Source organism: Camelus dromedarius, chromosome 16 (assembly GCF_036321535.1).
Source record: "Camelus dromedarius isolate mCamDro1 chromosome 16, mCamDro1.pat, whole genome shotgun sequence".
Classification (NCBI taxonomy): domain Eukaryota; kingdom Metazoa; phylum Chordata; class Mammalia; order Artiodactyla; family Camelidae; genus Camelus; species Camelus dromedarius.
Genome location: NC_087451.1, coordinates 32,927,172 through 32,941,958, shown reverse-complemented (window position 1 = coordinate 32,941,958; position 14,787 = coordinate 32,927,172). Strand labels below are relative to the sequence as shown.

Sequence of the window (14,787 nt, the reverse complement as noted above, 5' to 3'; positions counted from 1 at the left end):
AGATATTAACTGTTGCTGCCACCCACGTGCAGGAGCCCCCTGTGCCTTCCTGTTCCATCCTTCCTTTCCCTGCATCAGGAGACCAGCCATCCTTTTGGGATGTGCATCGGGAAGGAGAGGAGATGGTCTTATCTGTTTACATGTAGGCACGTATTTTCATGTGTTAAGTTAAGGTGGTTCTGTTCACAGACTCCCTGGAGAGTCCTAAGTATCTGTCCTCAGGCCTGAGGAGGGGACAGGATGGGGGCTAGACCCAGAACTACAGGGGTCCCCCTGCCCCCCCAACTTGGGGGCAGTTCTCGGGAGGAAAGACCAGGCAGGGAGACCAGCCAGCAGGATTTGAGAGGAGCCAAGGTTGGGATGAGGAAGCCCCATTCATCCAACTCATCCATGATATTGAGTCATGGTCACCAGACAATCACGCTGCCTTCCCCCTCCCCCCAACCCCTCTTCGCCTTCCCTTTGCCCCCATCCCACCCTGCCTTGGGGGCAGGAGGGGCTTAACCCTTTCCAGTCTCTCCCTCCAGCTCCTCCCCTTGGTCTCACCTCTAGGCTGGTTTACTCTCTGTTTCCTGGGGTCTTGGGGTGAGGGGGGTTCAGGCCGTTGCCCCTCCCCTGCCCGAGTGCAGAAGCCCCTTGGGGTCCAGCTGCAGCCTCGGCATTCCAGATGCCAATCGGTCACTGCGGACTCCAGCTCAGGTCCTGGGTTCACGCTTTGGTTTCTCGTTATAAAGTGACAAACCAGAACTAATTGAAGTCACTTTGATGAGGAGAGAGGCTGGAGTCTGAGCCCTGATGTGGGGCCTGTGGTCTTGGTGTTGGGGTGGGACAGGGAGATGCTGGCGGCCTCAGGGCACTGTGCAGGGCATGGGCTGTGCCAGGGCTGGAGAGCATGTGAGCAGAGCTCCGGGTTTCCTCTGGACAGGAGGGTGTCCCGCTAACACCCTTCCCCACCCCACGCACACGGGGACCTGCGGTGTTAATTAGGAGCAAGAAAATAATTGCCTATTAGAGGGTGGCCGGTGACACCAGGGTGGCTGTGGGAGATGGTTCTGTGGGCTTCTCTTCCCTCCCCGCCAACCCCTCCTTCCTCTTTCCCTCCCACCTCCTTCCCTCCCGCCCACCTCTGCCCCTGTCCCTGTGCTCCCAGCACCTAAGAAAAGTTCTGGAGGTGAACTGCTAACCAAAGGGCCTCCATGTTTGGGTTTCCCAGGCATGGCCTCCCTGGGACTGAGCTGTATTATGGGAAACCAGATCGAGGCCAGACACCCAGCTTGGAGAGGCCCCCCAGCCTGGGAATCCGGGGACCCTGCCCATGAGACTGGGCTTGCAGAAGGTCTGGAGGCCGGAGTGGGCTGTGAGGGTGAGAAACAGGGGAACATCACAGGGACTCAGGGCGTGGTTTGAAGAGCTCAGAATGGCACCACCCCAAGTCAAGATTATTTCCTGGAGGTCCTTCCTTGCTGGGTGGGGACCCATGGTAGAGTCGGTGGGTCTTCCTGTTTGGAGGGAGATTGAGAGTGAGACTGTCCAGGAGGCCAGCTGGAAGTTCAGGGACAGGTGGGAGGAGTCTGGATGCTAACTAACCAGTCTCTAATCTATACAGAAGGTTTATCCAGGTCTTTTGTTGTTAGGATTAATTTATAGAAAAGTGCATGCTCTTAAGTGTACATCACAACAATGCATGTGTATGTGTGCATGACACCATCTTCCTGACCCCCCAGGAGGCTCCCTCAGGCTCCCTCTCAGTCCACTGCCTTCCAAGGGTAGTTACTATTCAGACCTCTGTCACTCCAGATGAGTTTCTCTGGCTTTGCATTTCATATCAGTTAAGCCACGCAGTCTCTGCCGTTTTGTCTGGCTTGTTTCCTCCAACCTTACATCTGTGAGATTCACCCGTATCACTGGTTGTAGCTGCAGTTGACTTTTCAGGGCTGCGTAGTATTCCATTCCGTGGCCATAGCACATTTTCTGTATCTGTTCTCTTGGTGGTGGACATTTGGGGTATTTCTGGTGTTTGGCTCTGACCGCAGTGTGAAGTTGCTGTGAACCTTCGGGTCTGCATCTCATGGTGAACAGTAAATCCTGGAGTGGGATTACTGGCCATGAGGTAGGCACGCTGCAGAGTGGTTTGCAAATTGTTAAGTGGATCCTGGGCTTTAACAGATGGGCCTCAGGCCTTGGGGGGCGGTGGGCAGGACAAAGCTGGACGTTTACACCACTCCTCAGGCAAAGGAGGCCCTGTACTTTGGGTTCTGCTAAACGAGTCTGTTTGAAGGAAAGGTTAAGCTACTGTAAACAGTTTGAGAATTTGTTGACTCTAATCAGTGTTTCCCAGACGCAGAGGGGATACAAATCTCCTGGGATCATCTCTAGGTGCCGTTCTGACTCACTGGGTCCAGGGTGGGGCTTGAGATGGTGCATTCGGTGCTCCAGGAGATGTCAATGCGCAGGGTTACTGAGCTTCACTTTGAATAGCAAGGCTCTGAATCCCCATCCTTCCTTGGCCTTCTTCCCCTTGGCCCGGGGCTACAGGGCCTCCAGGCAGAGCAAGGGCTGGGGGCGGCTCCTTTCCACTGTGTCACCAGGCCAGCCTTCTGGGTCAGTCCATAGGCCAGGCCTAGTGGTCCAGGTTGGGGAGCTCCAGCCCTTGTCACTAGGAGTTCTTCTGCAGGGGGATGTGTTTAGGTCCGCTGGGGCTTCCCAGCTGCCTGGAGGAGGAGGCTTACCATCCATGCTGCTGAGGTGGGGGAAGGGGAGGGGATGAGTTCCTGGCAGAATCCATGAAACATTTTTTCCCAGATGGATGTGAAAGCCACACTTTAAGTCACACCACCTGCCCCACTCCCAAGTGAGACATCTTCTGGGCTGTTCCCACTGCTTTGGCCATTTGTCCATGAGGCTCAGAAGACTGTCGGTCCAGGTGACCAGCAGAGCAGGTCACATTAGGGGTCCCAAGGCCGGCCGAAGCTCTCACAGGGCCAAGCAGCTGAGTGGGCCCTTTGAGACTCCTCACTTCCCCTTCAAATGGCCCCGAGTCTCAGGACTGCAGACCCCAGCCTCTGTTCAGGGTTGCCTCCTGGTGTGTGCACATTCCCGCGTAAGTCTTTTCTCTGGCTAGACTGGAAGGGCTCCGGCACCCACCCCACTGCGCCGCCGATCGCCACCACCCGTGTTTGAGTCCCCCATACAGGCTCCCGCCCCAACAGCCCAGACTTGAGCGCTGAGAGTCTGGGCAGGGAACCACTCGGGGGCACCTGGGGAGAAGGGTGAGGCTGTCAGCTCACGAGCCTGACGTAGAGCCAGGTCCAGCCCTGGCTGGCAGCCACCAATCCTGATGCCATCTGGTGTCCATCTGACTGAGTCCAGAGATTGGAAGGCAAGGAGTTGGGGGGCTCCGGGCTTCCTGACAGAAAGCAGCTCCCTTTGCAGGACCCCAAGGTGCTCAGCGGGCCCGACATGGCACCTCCTCCCCTTTAGAATTCTGGGCTTCACTGCCAACATTGGCATCTGGGGGTCGCTGTCCCTTTCAGGATGTGGCGAAAGGGACTCCCCAGGTATGTCCCCTGACTTCTCCCCACCTCCCCGGCACAGAGTTGGCCTCTTGTTGGGGATGGACCCCAACACCTAGCACAAGGCTCAGAGGAAGCAGACACGCCAGGCCATCCCTTCCCGGCCCTGTCCCAGGTCCCACTCAGGTCTGAGACGTCCCGCCCAAGCCTCATGTCCCCCAGGAGGCCTCGGATGCTCTGATCCCGTGGATGGCCCTCTGCTCGTCTGTCTCCCTCAGTCCCACAGGGAGTCACCCACAGACTTTGCTGTCAGTTGACAGTTCCTGCCTTGTGCCTTGAGCAGCTCAGAGCAACCATCAGATATGGCAGGCCTGGTCCATATCTTCATCCAGGTGTGTCAGCAACAAACCTCCTCCTCCTTCCTGCATTTGTCTCCTGTCCCCTGTCCCCACCCACACCTGAGCTCCCCATTCCCCAACCCAGTGTGAATGCTGGGCACTCTGTGTCCAGAGCAGGCAGGAGCTTCAGTCCTGGGAGAATGGATGTCAGACTGACAGCTCAGTCCTGCAGGTGCTCAGGGCCCGAGGGCAGGGCACTTCCTGACCCACGGACCAAGTGCTGACCCCAGGCCTCTCCCTCTGCAGTCACTGCTGTTCTTGGGGCTGGTGGTCACCGTCTGCCTGGGCCTGAACCTCATCTTCCTCGCGGCTTACCTGGTCTGCGCGTGCTGCTGCGGGCAGGATGGTGCGGTGCAGACCAAGAGGCGCCACTCCTGCTGCGTCACCTGGACGGCCGTGCTGGCTGGGCTCATCTGCTGGTGAGTGTGCCTCCACGCTGGGCCCGGCGTGTGCGGCTCGGGGAGGGGGGGATTCTCAGTGTGAGGGCACGAGGCAGACACAGCGGAAGAAAAGTGGGCCTGTCATCTTGCCAACAGGTCAGTCCCATGACCAGGACATGCCCCTCCTCGCCCTCTACCTCCCGCCCCCGACAAACCCCAAGGCGCTCTTCAGCTGTCTGGCCACATTCTCCTGGCTGAGTGCTGGGTACCTTGATGGGAGAGCTTGTCTCTGGGATGAGCAATGTTGCCTCACCAGGCAGCGGGAGTCAGATGTCTTGGATGGTGACAGGAGGCTCCCTAGCGTGTCCGGACCTTTCCAGCCCAGCTGGGAGCTCCCTGAGCAGTTTCTCAGTGGCATTCCTGAACAGAGGGCATCTCTGCCCGGTGTCCTGTCCCCTCCCAACTACCGCCCTGGGTCTGCAATCAGACAGTCTGACTCAAGCTCAGATTAATTCCATCTTCTCGCAAGATCAATTGCTCCTAGTGCCATCAGCCGGGTCCTCTTTGCTTTGGGGGCCCAAGGGAGGATTTCTAACTTCGTACAAGAGCTGGGCTGAGCAGGCGGTGTCCACGCACACACGGGCCCTGTTTTCACGAGTTGTTGTATTTTTCTTGCTTTTGTAGCTACAGAGGTTTTTTCCAAAGCCTCAGATCCACCGAACACACTTCTGGGGGTGATCATGCCTGAGGCTCGGAATCCCTCATTGCTAATTGTCTGGGGCTTCCAAGAGCCCCCAGCAGGAGTGGCCCCACTGTCTCGGCAGCAGGACGGGAGGCAGGTGGGGCCCAGTGAGCCTGGGAGTGAGGACCCCTGGGGGGCTCATCCCAGGCGGCTCACCTCACCATCCATTAGACGATGTTCACGATCCCATCCTCCCTGAGTGTCAGGATGGTCTAAGCCAAACGATAGGCGAGACCCCAAAGGAGCTTTGCAGGGGTGACAAAGCACCAAGCACTTCAGAAGGGGACCCAGGGCTGGGCAAGACATGTGGCCGGAGCTTAATCGTAAACTTAAAGGAGAGAGTTCTAGCCCCGGTCACAAGTTCAAAGACAAATATGACTCCCCTAAAGCAGAGAGGGACTTCCTGTGAAGGAACTGGTATTAAACAGCCTCCTCCTGAGAGCGAGGTGCGTGGGGTGGGCAGGGAGAGGCAGGACAAGGAGCAGCCAGAGAAACCAGCAGCGCTTGCTACACAGGCAGCCCTCCCTCCTGGGAACTCAGATTTCCCCCCAAAATACTACAAAGGACAGAAGACTCCTTTGCAACAGCAAAATGACTCTGAGGGCCAACTGGTATAGGTCATCATTACCTGCTGCTTAAGGAAAACTCAAAACAGGAGTGTATGTGGCATGACTCAGTCTTCATCATTCCCCCACATTATCTGTGCCAGGCGCCGGGAGCCAGCGGTAAGAAAAACGGCCACCAGTTCTGCCTTCTCGTAGCTCTTGGCCTGCTGGGAGAGGCAGAGAATCATAGGCTGGTTTGATTTGGATAATTACAAACTAAGGGGTAAGTTTGGAGGGAAGGCATAAGCATGAATTTGGATGGCCCACCCAAGTCAGGAGTTACTGGGTGACCAGGGTACCAGGATCCACAGGCTGGGAAGGCCTGAACTAGGCAAAGCTAGGAGGAGATACTGGAAGGCAGAGGGAAGAGGTGTGTGTGCAAAGGTCCTGTGGTAGGGGAAGGGGGGCAGGGAGTCTTTAAGGCACCAAGGAAAGCCAGCGTGGCTGGAGCAGAGGGAGCAGATGAAGGGGCTGGGGCAGAGGTGCCACTGGGTGATGGGACCTGCCGCAAATACAGTGGAGATCAATTACCTTCGTGGGAGTTGGGCTCAGACTGGAGGCACAGTCTGAGGGAGGGAGGCGGGGAAGGGAGTCAAAAAAGCAGAAGAAGGGATACAGGGTGAGGTTGGGGGGATTAGGAGGGAGAGGTCTCGTTGGGCTCTGAAAGCAAGAATCCTGGAGAAGAAGGGAGATTCAATCCATAGAAGAAAGTAGGATCAAGCGTTTCCCAAAAAGGCGACAGGGAAATGAGGAGAGCCCCCCCCATGCTCCTCTCTTTAGGGGGACAGTGATTTTCTATTTGGAAAAGACAGTGATGTCGTCATACCGGAGACAGGGCAAAACCACCACCTAGTCTATTCTGTCTTTTCCCTCAAGTGGAACAGTCTTTGTGGCCCAGGCAGGACAGGTGACGGTGTGGGGGAGCTGAGAGACTGTCTTTAAGCAGCCAGGCCCCTCCTGGGCCATCGTCTCCGATAAATCCATAGACGAGGAGAAGACGCAGAGCTCGAATGCCTCTACTGTGGGAAACAGGGGAAGGGAGACTCCAAAGGCTGGAAGAGCATTGGCTTGATACCGAATCCCCAGAAAACACTGGACCACAACCAGAGAACTAGCAGAGAGGGTTAGAAACACGGGGAGCGAACGAAGGGCATTTTTCAGAGTGTACTAAAATTTAAAAAATAAATGAAAGTTACTAAATAGAATACGTTTGACATACGAATATTTCAGCTGTGCATCTGATCAAGGTCCTCCCAGTATCTCTGTGGATGCTGTAGAGAAATGTGGATGGGATGGTGGTGCGGTTAAGTGGATTCAAAGCTGGTGGAATAATTCTGGTTGAATGCAGAGAATCCTGATTTATACACTGGTTCACCAGACTGTAGCTAGCGTGTGTGTGTGTGTGTGTGTGTGTGTGTGTGTCACACATGGAGCAGGTAGGAACCTTGTTTTAAAATGTGCATTCTCAGACCACGCTTTTAACAGTTACTCCAGGGCATTCATTCCCATGGTCCATGGACCACTTCCTGAGAAACACTGAATTAAGGGTCAAGGGCACCCTGGAGGGAGGTAGCTCTAACAGTCTCCCAGAGGATTCCACCCCAGGTTCTGTCCTGTTTAAAGAAAAAGTGTGAGCATGTGTGCCTTCATCTCTCCCCCCAGAACCAGTGTGTTTTGGATGGAGACTCAAGGAGGCCGTTTACTGAGTCTCGAGAGGGCCCCCAGTGGTGTGAGTCAGATAAAATATGATCAATGGCAGAGGCAAGATTTGAGATGATTTGTTCAGACTGGAATGTTGGACTAAAAGCAACTAGATGAAATTTCATGGGATAGATTTAAAGTTCTGCTTTTGGTTAAAGCCAAACAAAAAATCAATCTGGCATCAGAGAAAGGAAGAGCGCCTGGGTTTAGCAGCAGTTTCCGAGAAGAAATCCAGGGGTGTTCGTGGATCACAAGGTCAGTCGTGGGAGGGAGGCCCCCAGGATGTTAGCCCCCTGCGCTCAGGGCTGGTGGCACCACCTGGGCTTGGGTGCTTCACCAAGTTTAAGGGCAACACTGATCAGTTAGAGCTAAAACCAGAGGATGATGGAGCCCAGGGTCTAGGGGACATGTCTGACTTGGAGAGCAGAGGAGGGGTGACACGGAACCCCGTGCAGATGTCTGATGGGGTGTCTTGCAGTGGTCCCCCAGCCAACGTGTGTCAGAGTCACCTGGGGAGCTGGCAAAGGTACCAGTTCCTAAGCCCCACCCAGACCTACTGCATCAAAATCCCTAGAGAATATGGAAACGAATATATTTGTGTATATATATGCACACATGGCTGGGCCATTGTGCTGTACGCCAGAAACTGACACATTGTACCCGACTGTACTTCAAACAAACAAACAATAAAGAAGGCCCAAAATCCCTAGGGCCCAGCCAGCAGTTTCCTATCTTTCAAAGCCACAGGACGAGAAGACAGGAGTATTTTCCTGTTGGCTAGCTGGCCAGGCCAGGGACAGCTGGCCCTGAGCCTTCAGCCCCCAACGCCTGCCCACCTGCAGGAACGTTAGACATTGTCCCGTCGCCCCTGCCCCCAGGGAAGAGCCCCTCAGCTGAAGTCAAAACCCACTCACATGGATGTTTGTGGCAGCTTTAGTCATAACTGCCAAAACCCAGAAGCAGCCAAGATGCCTTTCAGTAGGTGAATGGATAAATTGTGGTTCATCCAAACAATGGAATATTATTCAGTGCTTTAAAGAAAACAGAGAGCTATCAAGCCATGAAAAGCCACGGAGGAATCTTATATGCGTATTACTAAGTGAAAGAAGCCAGTCTGAAAAGGTTACATATGGTATGATTCCAACCATATGACATTCTGGAAAAGGCAGAACTATGGCGACCGTGAAAAGATCAGTGGCCGCTGGGGGTTGCGGGGAGGGACGGATGAACAGAGATCAGAGAGGATTTTTCGGGCGGTGACACTGTGATACAATAATGATCGACACGTGACATTACACATTTGTCTAAACCCACAGGACTGTACAACGCCAAGAGCAACCCTAACATCAGCTATGGACTTTGGGTGATTATGATGTGTCCGTGTGGGTTCAATTGTAACAATTGTCCCTGGTGGGGGCTGTGGATAGTAGGGGAGTCTGCATATGAAGGACCACAGGGTGTATGGATTTTGTTGTGAAGTTAAAATGACTCTAAAAAAGTAGTATATTTTAAAAAAATTTCTCCTCTGGGTGTTACCTCTAACTTTGGGGTCTTGCCCACAGTGCTGCGGTGGGCGTTGGTTTCTATGGAAACAGCGAGACGAACGATGGGGTGTACCAGCTGATCTACTCCTTGGACAACGCCAACCACACCTTCTCTGGGATCGATGCGCTGGTAAGGCCTTGGGCAGCTGGCCCAGTGAGGCACAGCCCGTGAGGTCAGTGTGGTCACAACAAGGGCCCCGGTCATATCCCAGCCATCTCTGCTCCAAGGGAGCTGGATGCCCCCTGGGGCTGCGGTTGGTCCTGCCAGGAGCTAACGGATGATTTCACTCCCCAGGCCAGGAGGGACAGCAGGGATGGGAGTGAGGACTGAAAGAGGAAAAACTGATGGGTCCTGGGGGGCAGGGGCAGCCGTGGCATCAAATCCCACTGGCCTTCGGGAGAGCTGAGCATCGTACCGCTTGTCCAAGGGGCCCCCGGATGTGGAAAATCAGCCCCACAGTGTGTCTGTGTTCACTTTCAGTGCTGCACACAGAGTCTTGTCGGTGGGGTCCAGGAGAGGTCAAGGGGGAAAATGCTCTTCAAAAATAAGTGAAGTCCATTAAAAAAAAAAAAGATTGGTGGGGTGGGGATAGCTCAGTGGTACAGTGCATGCTTAGCACGCACAGGGTCCTGGGTTCAACCCTCAGTACTTCCATTAAAAATAGTAGTAACAAGTGAAGAGCCCCGCGGGGCTGGGAGACTCTGCTTGAACCCGGCGAGGCGTCGGAGCACCCTGCCTCCAGCTGGGAGCTTGGGCTGGAGGGTGTGCTGGCTGTCCAGAGGAGCTGTAGGGCTTTTAGCAAAAGGAAGAGGCACGCTTGCTGCGCCTCGAGGGCAGGGAATCAGGGTTTTCTCAAACACAGACCTTGGCCCCAAGCGCCTGGCACTGTCTCTGGAATCACCGGGTCTTTCTAGCCGACTTCCCGGCAACCTCGCTGCCCCAGGAGCCAGGCTTCAGGGCAGTTTTCAGAGACCCCAGTTCTTGGACATGCACCCTGTCCCCAATCTCCTCTGGGCCAGGTCCCCAGCAGAGGCCTGGCCATTTCTGTCAGGCACCCTCAGCCACAAAATCCAGCCCTGATCTGAGCATGTGGTCATTGTCAGGGTGCTAAGGACTCTGACCTCATTGCCCCTCCTCTCCCTTAAGCTCCTCTAAGGCCTTAATCCCCCAGCTGCCCCTCCCAGGAGGGACTCCTTAAAGAGACAGCTCTGCTTCTCCTCGGGTGGGATGGCTGGGTCCTGTGGGTCTGGCCTCAGAGAAAGTCCTGGGGAGCTGAGGGCCACACACCAAACCTGGAGTGCCCCCAGCTCTCCTGCTGAGCTCGTCCATCCACCCCTTGTGTCCCCTGGACCCATCCCTGTGGACTGAGAGCTGTCTGGACACTGGGCTGGAGCAGCTCTATGGGTGAGGGCGGGGCGGCTGGGATGGAGATGCCGAGGGACAGTCCATGGGGCCGAATGCAGTTGACCAGCACATTGGGGGCTGGGGGGAGCCTACTCCCTGGGTACCTCCACCCTCATCTCTGCCCTGGCAGGGCTCCATGGTTACTGCCTCTAGGCTCTGCCTCCTGCTCCTCCACCCACCAGCACCAGAACCACTAGAAGAAGGAACCAGCCCCAGACCCGGGAAAGCCCCAGAGCCATGACCTTCACTAGCTGCCTTGTGACCATTATAAGGAATGACCTTTGTCTCCCCAGGGGCTGAGGGAGAAAGTCCCGGAGCCATCCTGATGGCAAACTCGAGTTCTTCATGTCCTCATCCCCCGGGACAGATGAGCTGAGAGCAAGACCCCCAAGCTGGACCCATCCACCCCAGTGCTCAGAGCGCCCCGGGCCGGGGGTGGGCCGTCTGCAGCCGACTCCATGTCTCTAAATTCCCCTGTGTTCCCATACAGAAGGGTTCCTTTCATCCCTGGTGGTCAGCCCCTCATCCACTCTCCACCATTTCTGAAGAGTGAGGGCAGGCGTCCCAGGCTCCGGTGATGGTCCAGCCGGCCGGGAGCTGCCTCCATCCTTATGACAACCTCCTGCCCGCTTTGCGTGGGCAGGCGTGGGCTGTGCCCTCCGGGTGAAGAGGCAGGGCTCTGCGTCTTTGGCGGGGCCTCCGTGGCTGGTCTGGGCCTCGGGGTGGGCACCCAGCACTCCCAGTCCCAGGGGCTCCTGGGGAGGCAGCAGATCTTAGAGGGCTCCCCAGATCCGAGGGGCGAAGGCCAAATATCAGATAAATGATGTTAGATGAGATAAGGTCCTTGAAAGTGCGTGGTAATTTACAAAGTACCCTCTAAGTGGGGTAACTAAGATAATGATGTCATTATTATGATTATGGTAATTATATATATTACTACAATCGCCAGGAGAGAGAGGAGGCTTTGACTGGGGGGCAGAGGGTACTCGGGAGACAAGTCAGGCAACCCACACCTGGGCCAGAGCCGAGCAGGCCCTCCCTGGTTCCCCTTCCTGGACCAGAAACCCGGTGCCTGCGCCCTTCCGGGAGCCCTGCGCCTCGATAGGTGGGGGCGTGGCTGAAGGCTCAGGCAGGCCTGGCCGGATTCTGGATCAGCAGCAGACTCTGATTTGGGGGGCTCAGAAAGATCCTTTAGGAGCACCAGGTGGGTCATTTCTCTGGATCCAGTGCCCCCGATCTGAGCCCCAGTGATTCACTCAGGGACCTGGTGCACTTCTCACCCCTTGGAGTCTCAGCTTAATATAAGGGTCTTGGGCTCTACGTCCCGTGAAAGCTTGGCTGACCCCGGTTTGAGCTACATGTTCCAGTGGCCACCGTGGCTCCCGTGGGCTCTCCTTTGAGCCGGCAGCAGGCCTGTGGGCAGCCCTTGGGTGAAGGGCACAGAGAGGTTGAATTCCTGCCCCAGGGTGGGGAGCTGGTACATTTCAGAGCAAGAACCAGAACCCAGGGGTCTCGTCTTAGCCCTTCCCTCCAAGGCTCTGAGATGGGCGCCCTCCCCCGACAAGGCTGAGGCTTCACCCCCTTCCTCTCCCGGCCCATCTGCCCTTCTAGAAAACCTCATTAACTTAAGGAGCTTCCTCTTGGAGATTTTCAAACTTGTGCTTGCATCAGAATCCCCTGGGGGGCTTGATAAACACGGATTGCTAGGGTGGGGGCCACCCCAGAGTTTCTGATTCTGTAGATCTGGGGCAGGGCTGAGAATGTGCGTTTGTAATGAGTTCCCAGCTGATCATGCAGACGCCGCAGCTGGAAAACCCCTGCTCCATCCTACGGAACAACAGCTTCCAACCACCTGCTAGCTCGCCTGACCCCGCCCCAGCCTGGGGAGCCGAGCTGTCCCTCTCGTTTGAAGAGTTTCTCTTCCCCGTGGGAGAGCCCTGCTCCATCTCTGAGCGGCTCTCTCCGTGCCTCCCTGCGGGGAGCTCTGCACGGAACCTCTGTGGACTTGGGGAAGCTGGGGGCGGGGAGGGGGGATGTAAATAGGTCAACGTTGTGATTCTTATTTTTTCTATTTTGTCTTGTTTCCTATGGGAAGACATCAGGAGGAAAGGGAGGGCCTGGCAGATGTTTGCTGGCTTTTGTTTTTTCCAAGGAGGGATTTAAGAAATAGAGAAGTTAAGTGTTTGGAGCTGTGGAAGGGAAGTGGTCTTACAGGAAAAGTTTGCAGGTCATAAGACGACAACCACCTGTGGTCTACGGCTTGTTACGTATCATGTAGGAATGTGAAAAGATCCCTGCTCCTAAGGTTCACATTTAATGAATGCCTCTGGATCAGTGGCTGCAAAGTCCTTGTCTGTTGGTCTTAGTGAATTGAAGAGGAACCTTGATCAGGGTGAGGTTGAGTTACTGTATTTACGAGTCCATATGCAGTATCTCTGCCCTTTGGTGTCTCTTAGTCCATAACCAGCTTGTAAGACCCAGGAAGGAGCCGGGAAAGGGAACAAGTCGCTGACACTGAAAAAATAAAATGGAACAAAGGAGCCATTCTCTTTTCTGGAACCAGGAACTCCCAGCATAGTGCAGATGTGAAAAGCCACAAAGTTGCTGTCAAGTCCCCCCCAAGCCCCCGAGCAAAGGCGACGAAACAGCTTTTGCTGCCAGGAGTGGTGTCTTATCTCCTTACCATGGGGCTCTCACCATGGGAAGCTCCGCAACCTTCTTCATTTTTATCTTCCTTCCAGACCTGGGGGAGCTGAAGGCTGCCCAGAGGGTGAGCACCCGCTTCCCCGCTTCCGGCCCCTTGTGCTTGCTGGTTAAGTGTGACAGTTTTGGAGCAAACGAGCTCTTTTTCCTCTCGCTGCCGACACCCAGGCTCAGAGCAGGCTTGGGAGGGACATGCGTGGGGTTCCCAGGCTCTGTCCCTGGACCCTGCATCTGGGCTGTGAAGAAGCACCTTTCCCCTTTCCAGTACTGGTGGTCCTTGTCTGCAAGCCCAGGACAGTCACCGCCATCATCCTCCCTTTTCTACTTTTGAATAGAGCGAAGCTTCGTTTAGGATCCCCTCAACTCCAGGCAGGACAGGCGTTTCAGGGGAAGGGGGGGGGGGCACGAGCACACAGAGAAGGCGCCGACTTCCTCCTCCCGTCACGTGGCCAGGCCGTTGGAGGCAGGATCGGCTCTGCCTGTGTTATTTCAAAGTTCCATTGTTCTGCCCTCACTCGGGTTCAGGACGCTGTGAGCTGTGGCTCGCTCCACAACAAAGCCTTTCTCTTGTGAGACATTCAGAAAGCCTATTGTGGGAACAGAAGGTCAGGTAGCAACAGAGGGACTCTTCGGTTTCAACATTTTATTCCTCATCCTCAAAAAAGAATTTTTCATCCAAAGTGTTTAAAGTTCTAAGACAATCTTCAAGGAAGAAAAACGGCTTCTCTTTTCTGTGTCCCCCTGTGGGGCTGTCTGTAGTAAGGCACTGCGTCTTAGAGCCCAGGTCCTGGTTAAGGTCAGGTTGGGCCAGCCCCTGGGATGGAGGGACCTGCAGGCTGGGTGGGGCGTAGGGGCCTCCGCCGTCCATCCTCCCTCCGGACAGCAGCATCTCTTCAGGGCTGGGGGTGGCACCCCTGGGGCACTCATTTGAGGCCGAGCCCTTCTCCTTTAGACTTAGAGGCAGAGGGCTTACCTCTCGCCTCCTTCCACCCGAGGCCAGACTCACAAGCCCCGCCCCTCCCCAGGTGTCTGGAACCACCCAGAAGATGAAGGTGGACCTCGAGCAGCACCTGGCTCGGCTCAGTGAGATCTTCGCCGCCCGGGGCGATTACCTCCAGACACTGAAGTTCGTGCAGCAGATGGCGGGCAACATCCTCAGCCAGATGTTAGGGGTGCCCACGTGGAGGGAGGTCACCTCAGAGCTGACCCAGCTGGCCGACCAGACTGGCTACGCGGAGTATTACAGGTGAGGGGCTGAGGGAGGGGCAGTGGGGCTGCACCGGCCTCCTTCACACAAGACACTGTCACGGGCTCCGGCAGGGAGATGCCACCAAAAGGTCTTAATAAGCCATTGACTGATATCAGAGGACATGAGGGCTTGTGGGGGCCGAGTGGCGGGTATGTGGTGCGGCCTGTTTATACGGGCAGGCACCGAGCCCCAGAGAGGGGCAGTGAGGAGCCACAATCGCAGGGGTGGAGGCTGCACCCAGCCTCCCAGCCTGCAGCAGCTCCTCTGGGACCCGCATTCTCTGTGGCTGATGCTGGGTGAAGAGCCAGTGGTTAGGGGCTCCTCACCTGCCAGGGTGTATGGAGCTGGGTTCCCTGTACCTGCAGACTCAGCCTCAAAGGTGCAGAGGGGAGGAGGTGTGGCAGCCTCTCCCTGCACAGGGCCTCCCCAATGCCAACTCCTTAGCAAGCCCAGAGATGCCACAGGCCTGAGTGATGGAGGCACCGCCCCCACCTTTGCTGTCTCGGGGATGGGATGCAGACTCACACCTGTATCACCTAACCTTTGGG

General features: G+C 55.7%; 1 protein-coding gene across 1 annotated transcript in view; it reads left to right on the top strand.

The window, feature by feature from the left end:
* TTYH2 (tweety family member 2) overlaps positions 1-14,787 on the top strand; it is a 34,913-nt gene that overhangs the window by 3,122 nt on the left and 17,004 nt on the right. The window contains exons 2-4 of the mRNA XM_031469004.2: positions 4,157-4,329; positions 8,901-9,012; positions 14,016-14,236. Coding sequence (XP_031324864.2) covers positions 4,157-4,329; positions 8,901-9,012; positions 14,016-14,236 — 506 coding nt within the window. The remainder of the gene's footprint in view (positions 1-4,156; positions 4,330-8,900; positions 9,013-14,015; positions 14,237-14,787) is intronic.